The sequence below is a fragment of the Lycorma delicatula genome, chromosome 2 (genome assembly GCF_047948215.1).
Source record: "Lycorma delicatula isolate Av1 chromosome 2, ASM4794821v1, whole genome shotgun sequence".
NCBI classification, from domain to species: Eukaryota; Metazoa; Arthropoda; class Insecta; order Hemiptera; family Fulgoridae; genus Lycorma; species Lycorma delicatula.
In genome coordinates this window covers 114,366,443-114,373,945 of record NC_134456.1, presented here as the reverse complement: position 1 = coordinate 114,373,945, position 7,503 = coordinate 114,366,443, and the positions used below count along the sequence as shown (strand labels likewise).

The following is a 7,503-nucleotide window of genomic DNA, read 5'->3' as shown; positions in this document are numbered from 1 at the left end:
AAACATTTTTTCCAGGCCTATTTTCGGCCTGGAAAACATCTTCTTCTTTTCTTTTATATTTAAAATATCTAACATTTCTTCTGTCACTTTTTTTTGTTTTTTTTTCTCTCCTCCCCTGGGTCAGATCTACTGATTGGTATTTCACTACCCAGGGGAGTGTCCGTTATACTCTAACGGGCCTCCCCGCCTACCGGCTTAATATCCTGCATGGCCGGTCGGCCCGCCGGTCGGCTCTTTTGAGATCTTTTACTGAAATTGATGACCTCACGTCATACCTTGATCTATCGCAACGTGTGTCATAGCATTTCTTTTATTTTTATTTTTACCTACGCCTCCTTGGAGTCCCCAGCGGATCACTGAAATCGGCACACCTCAGCATGCCGACTCTCACCGCTGGGGCTGTCCACCCTTCCCTATTCTACACTAATAGCCCTGTAGTCTTTCATCTTCATCCTTAGTCTTTAAGATTCTTTTGATATAGCCTGTTACTTCATTCCATTTATCAATGCTTGGTAACATGTACGTGGTTATCCCTCCAGTGCTTTTTTCAACAAAACCAGAATCCGTTCTGTATTGGTCACATCTATTACAATCTATGAACGTGTGTTCCGCATCATCATCGCGTCCGGAGTACATACAGGCCGGCTCCTGCCTTCTACCTATCCTGTATAGGTAACTGTTAAAATTGCCATGCCCTGTATAATACTGCGTCATGTGATAATCCATATCCCCGTGTTTCCTGCTGAGCCATGCTTGTAGATCTGGTATCAGCTCTTTAGTTCTGCTTGCCGGTCCATCCTGACTCCATCTGTCTTTCCAACTATTCAAAAGTCTGCTTCTCGCATCTTGCTCTGATATTCCGTTATTTCTGTCTACTCTATATTTGGTCATCAGGTCAATTGGAGGTGTACCGGAGAGCACGCATAACGCCTCGTACGACACCGTTCTGTACGCCGAAACCACGCCTATTAGCATCCTTCTATGTGTACTAGCCATTTTTTTGTAATTCCTCTTGTATTCTATCGAAAGCCACCAAACCGGCACAGCGTATAGGAGTGCCGACGTCACAGCTGTGGCTATCACTTTTCTCTTACAGGCCCTTGGTGCTCCCTGTGAGGACATGACCACATTTAAGCTTTTGATCATGCCCTCAGCCTTTTCGCATACATTATTTATGTGCTCCGTAAAACGTCCATTTTTCTGAAATGTGATGCCTAAATATTTAAGAGATTGTACCTCTCTAATCGCGTGTCCGTTTATATTTATATTAAGCGGTTCCAATACTCTCCTGCCGGTTAAAGTGATAAACTTACTCTTCTGGACTGATAACTCCAGATCTCTAGAGTGTAGCCATTCCTCTATTCTTTGCAAAGTAGTATTAGCTATTTTCTGCACCTCCTGAGTAGTTTTACCCTGCACTAAAACTGCTAGATCGTCTGCGTATGCTATTACTTCAGCGCCTCTTGGCGCTGTCAGTTGGAATAAATCATTTACACGGTGACTAAATATCACTGATTGAGATGTGTCTGAGATATCTGTACTTTCATCAAATGACACTGAATGTGTTTTAAATTGGTTATTTTTTTCTCGCAATAATTTGCGAGAAAAAATTAACTTTGGTTGGATATGAATTCCTTAAAGTTCTTCAAACTTTAAGGAGTGCCCAGCGCAGAGCCTTAATTGTATGCACTGGTGTTTTTAAAACAACCTCCTACAAGCCTACGACCGTATTGGGAAAGGCTCTTCCAATCGATTTAGTGGTGAAAGTTTGAACAGCAATGTGGAGATTGCGAAGAGGCCGGGAGGCCGAGGTATTTGGGATGCGGTTTTGAGCCGGGCCAGTACCGGAGCGGAACGGAAATCACAATGCACCGGATCTAAATATCGTTCAGTTGCCTATCTCTCGCTTGCGGAAGAGGCTGCAGAACCTCCCGATGGAAGCACGGCAGCTGGAATGGGACACCACGACTGGGGAGATCCTTGTATAACTTTATACAGGATTTGGGGGGGATGTTATGCCTCGAGTTCGTTTTTAAGGGCAAAGGTGCCTGGGTGCTCACCAACCATGTTAATTTGAAGCAATATCTGTGTTTCGGTTCTGCCTGGCAGCTGATGAGCTGTGCGTCTGCGGGGAGGTCTAGTCAAACGAACACCTGATGTTTGGCTGCCCTGCTCTTGGAGGGGCCAGAGACCGGGCCACCCTAGAACTTAGAGGTCAAGGGGAAAATTGGCCACTCATAAGCGGCGAGTCAATGTGGCGAGAGCCGCATTGTCGGACCGTGTGGGACTGCGGCTTCACCAGTTCCACAGTTTCCTTTACCAGTTCACCGCCCGAAAACGGTTTCATTTTCTTTGGTATCAACATGGCAACAGAATATCTTACCTTGACAATGGTAGATGGTTGCTGTAATGAAGAACCAAAATTCGTTTGCTGAGCTTTCAAATGCGATTTAAGAGTAGTTAACTTAAAACATTTTACTTCTTAACTGAAATATACATTTTCAATATATTTTGTCTCATGATACCTTTTAACGTTATGTTCCTTAAACACAGCAACTGTGTCCGAACAAATTAAACAAATTAATTTTGAGTTCTGCATTGTTAAAAATAAAAAAAAACCTTTTTTTCATTAAATTTCCAGTTTTCATCAACTTTTCTTTGAATTCATCCTGAAATGTTAAAAAAAATTGCAAATAAATGTTAGTTGGAAAATAATGGTATAATACAAAGAGCAACAAAATTTACTTTCTTAAGTAAATTTAGAATTCTAATAACGTATTAACATTATATAAAGATACCAATATTTAATAACTCTTTTAAACTTAATGCAAATAGTGATGATCACTTGACACTTGAAAATTTATAATAACTTTTTATCAATTTAACATTTCATTAAATTCTTATTAATTTTTAATTTTACTTATATTAGTTTTTACAAAACACTTGTATAAATTTCAGAATTTCTTTGAAAAATAAAATCTGATATCTTCGGATGTCACTTTTATTTAAACGGAACCAATGGTTTTTCAAACTTCAATTACTGTAACATAATTATATATATATATATTTATTATTAGAATTAAAATTACAGTTAAAATGAATTGAGCGAGTAACGCACGTGCTCTCCATTCGCGTTCCTGTCGTTCACCTCTCTCGTTCGGCTCACAAAACAACAGCGCATCGGTTCCTCACGGACAACTCTTTGCCCGCCGCTCGACGTCATCATTCCAATCTCCTACATTACTAAAAGCAAAAATGTATGGATGGTTCTTTATTGTATAACTGCATTCAAATTGCAGATGATCATTACCGATGGTTGCCTAATGAAACCGATTCATTCAGTACCACTTGGCGTCCGTAGATATCAAATAGTGAACTGGTTTTCGTAGTCGCACACGCACATTAAAACAATGACACATGCAAATTTTCATTTATTTAATATTTTTGTATACATGCAACGAGAAACAAAAGTTTCAATAGAAATATAAAATCGCCCGATGGGCCGCGTGTTGGCCAGGCCTGTGTTAGACAGATGTCTACCCACAGCAGTTGAATTAGATACCGATATCTAAGTTTTATATTACCTAATTCCCATTTCACTTTCAACAATTTAAAAAAACTAAAGAACACTAATATAAAATGAAATATTATTTTCAGAAGAATTATTTTCCCTACCTTATACTTACTCATAGATTATACTCCCCTACTAATTGTCTTACTTTTTTAAACTTTCTGTAACATTCATTACATTTTAAGTGCATTTATTTTCAATAGAAATCTTCTCCTATCAATAAAAATATAAATTTGTAATTCATTACTGCATGCTAGTCACCATACTATTTTAATTGTATTTTGGATTGATACATAGTACTTAAATTTATCCCGATTCTTATAAATAATTATACAATATAATCTACATTATAAATTTATACATTTAAAATTAGTCGGTGTTCTTCGATTATTATTAAACTCTTTTTAATATTTTAGTTTGAATTGCTTTTCTTCACTATATATCTCTTACTATAAACGTCTGATCCTTAAGTGTTTATTACACATTTACAATAATGCTCACCGAATAGAAATTTAACATTACAGAATTAAAAAATACGGTACTTAATTTAATAACCATTAACTATTTAAAATTATTAAATGTTTTACTTTACTGCTAAATTATTATAACTGTTCTCTTAATATGAATACACATAATGAATATGAATAAACATTATGCTGTAACAATATTACATTTGAAAAATGGTTTTTGTACTTAGAAATATACGAGGATTTGTTTTAATATATAACTTGAATAAACTTAAAATAAAAATTATTGTGAAGAAAAATTAATTCACACAGAAATAAACATAAAGAAAAATGTTAGTATGTTAATGCTATTTTCAAAGCGTACTTTTTTAAATTCAAAATGTAATACGACCGTATTAAATAATTACGTTTAAGATTAACCGAACCAAATACCATTTTATGTAAATTTTACTTTCGACCGTCATGGACAAGAAAGTTTTGATATTCATGTAAAGGCTAAAATGAAAATAAAACAGAATAAAAATATATAATCTATTTGTCAGTCTTACAAAGTAAAATAATATTAAAACTTTTGATAAAATTCTAAAGTCAAATTACATTTAAGTGTTTTAAATCTAGTCTATTCAGAATTAGATACTAATATGAGCTTACACCTGTTATTTTTTTACATACTTTTATTTAACGTTAAAATACGGATGTTTAAAATGCGATTATATATATATATTTTTTTAAGCATAATAATCGCTACAAAGATAGATAGATTTATTTTTTCTGTTACTGAGCTTTTTCTGCGGCTGAAATATTCGTTCAGAACATGCTCACAATTTTGTAATTTAAAAAAATAATTAAAGGTAGTTAATTTAAATGAGTAAAAGAATAAAATATATTATGGAGTTAAAAAAAAGAAACATACATACCAAATTAAAAAGAACTTATTTTTCAAGCCAATTAATTTTATAACCAAAAGGGATAAAACGTTCGTTGCGCAACGAATTAAAACTAAATAAAGCCTATTTTAAAAAATACTTAAACACGGGACATGAAAATTTTGCTTTGTAAGGTTTCTCTAAATAAAAATTGAGTTAACACGCGAGGCTATGTCGACTGTATGGAACACGGTGCTTTGTAAAAAAAAATACAACGGGTTAAAAAGAAGAACAATAAACGTGTTGCGTGTCTTTGAGAGGAGCATGATGATAATTAGTTTGACTACTGTACGTGTCTAGTAAAATATAACACAGGAGTGAGGTTTTGAATTTAATACGATTATATCCTCGGGACTCTTTACTACCGGTACTGGAGGTTCATCCGTCTCGATGTATAAACTGAATGGTTGCTGTTGACGTCTGTGTGTATACAGCATGTATTTATGTAGTATTTTGAGTATTCATGTATTTATGTGGCTCACGTGCAAGAGAGCGACGAGTACAACTTTTAAAATTACTGCACTTATTTTCTATTGCTGCATGTAGAAACCGGTACATAACGGTTAGGGTTCTTGTTTTTCTTTTTTTGAGCGTTAAAATTAGATCTGTAGGTACATATCATGTTTTCTCTAAAATGAAACTAAAGCGGTGAAGAAATAAATCCTCTTTGTAAAAAAAATTAAAACCGTGTTTGAATACTAAGTAATTATTAAGCTGAAATAAATTCGATTTATTTTTCCTATAATATTTTGATCGTCTTTTGAAAAAACAATCTGGCAACTACGTTGCTGAAATTTCCTAACATCTTTATCAAATTTTGTCTAATTCTTTATAAAAACTTGTATAAAACAAACACAAAATAACTATTTTACACTTGCAATGATAAAAAGTAAAATTATTTTTACTTTACAACCGTATTAATTTACGTATTTTCACATACAAAGAGTAGTAGTAACAAAGTATTTTTTTACGTCGATCTATTAGAACAATTTTTTATAAAACTTACGTTAAAAAATTTCAATTATATTTGAATTAAAAATTTACATTATTTCAAAGAATTATAAAATTTAACGATAAAGGTTGCGAATCATTCACATAATAAAACTGCCTTGCAACAAAAATATCGCAGAAAATAAAAATAAAAGTCGATAGATGAAGTAATCGAAGATTAAAACATAATTCCTTAAATTTCAAATTTTAGGTGTTAATGAATTTTACACGATTAATTTTCAAAATATTTATTAATGATATTAATTTTAATGATTGATATAAAAAAATATTTTCTTTTATTTATATTATAAAATAGCACAGACAAAATTTTAACTTCAACCCGTTTCAAAATATAATGTTTCGGGCAAAAATTCTTAAAAAGAAATGACATCTATAATCCTCCATTTGATGAAGCTTAAAACCATTCACAAGAAATCGATTAGAAATCAAATTTAGTACCAGACAATCCAAATATTTCGAAATCAGCATCATTTAATAGAAAATAAATAAATAATTCACTGAATCCGGTCAATACAAAATTTATCCCTTTAATTTCAGAAATGTGAAAAAATTATCCTTTTTTCTACAAAATATAAAAAAATATATAGACAGAGAATTATGTAACATAAATATTTTGTTATAATTTTTACTTCTGTATGATTAAAAAAAGTTCTGGTAAAACCTGGTAGGGTAATTTTTTTAGCTATGCAACCTTCTAATGTATAAAATAAGGACGAATAAACACACTTTTTTTGTATAACTTAGCGACTTTCGTATAGCAACCTATTCGTATAGCAACTTATTTTTCGTATATAAACCCTCTGTTGTATAAAATAAGGAAGAACTAAAACAATTTTTCGTAAAACTTTTTTACCTTTCTTTAACGAAATACTTTATGTTGTATTTGTCCCATATGGAAATAAATGTTTTTTTTTTTTAGGTTACAGGACACAATAACGAAGGTCTTATTAACGCCTCGTTTATAATTAAAAAAAAAATATTTCTGTGACCTTACTTCAAAAGTATTATACTGAATTTCTTTTAAAATAATTTATTGAAAAAAATAAAGATATTGTCGTTATTTATCCCAAAAGTATTTTTAAAGTTGTTCCCAGAACTTTAAATCAGTCCAAAAATTGTTACATAGCACAAATTCTTCATTTTTAATGGTAATTTATTAATTAAGATGCAGTTATACGCGTGTAGTATTTCTGTTACCAATTAATGTTGAAAAAAACTAAAATAAATTAATGTTTACTTCCTTGTAAAAAGTAAAGGAAGTAATGTGATAGCGAAAAATTTCGGTTTTCAGATTTCAACGGAAATATTCATTTTGACCATCCCTGAATCTATTTTGACTAGTTTCGGCGTGACGTCTGTATGTACGTACGTATGTCATACAACTCAAAAAGATTAGCAGTAGGATGTTGAAAGTTTTGATTTAGGATTGTTGTAACATCTAGTTGTGCACCTCTCCTTTGATTGCAGTCGGCTGAACCAAAAGTGTCCAACTGGATTTTGGGATTTCCTTAACTGCAGAAATAAGCCC

At 32.6% G+C, this 7,503-nt stretch overlaps 1 protein-coding gene across 1 annotated transcript; it reads right to left on the bottom strand.

Moving 5' to 3' along the window:
• Positions 1 to 423: 423 nt before the first annotated feature.
• LOC142319933 (uncharacterized) lies at positions 424 to 891 on the bottom strand. Its single transcript, XM_075357608.1, has one exon. The coding sequence runs from the start codon at positions 889 to 891 to the stop codon at positions 424 to 426; it is 468 nt and encodes a 155-aa protein (XP_075213723.1).
• Positions 892 to 7,503: the final 6,612 nt, after the last annotated feature.

Coding starts and splice junctions, on each gene's coding strand:
- LOC142319933 (XM_075357608.1), bottom strand. CDS start 891: ATGACCAAATATAGAGTAGACAGAAATAACGGAATATCAGAGCAAGAT.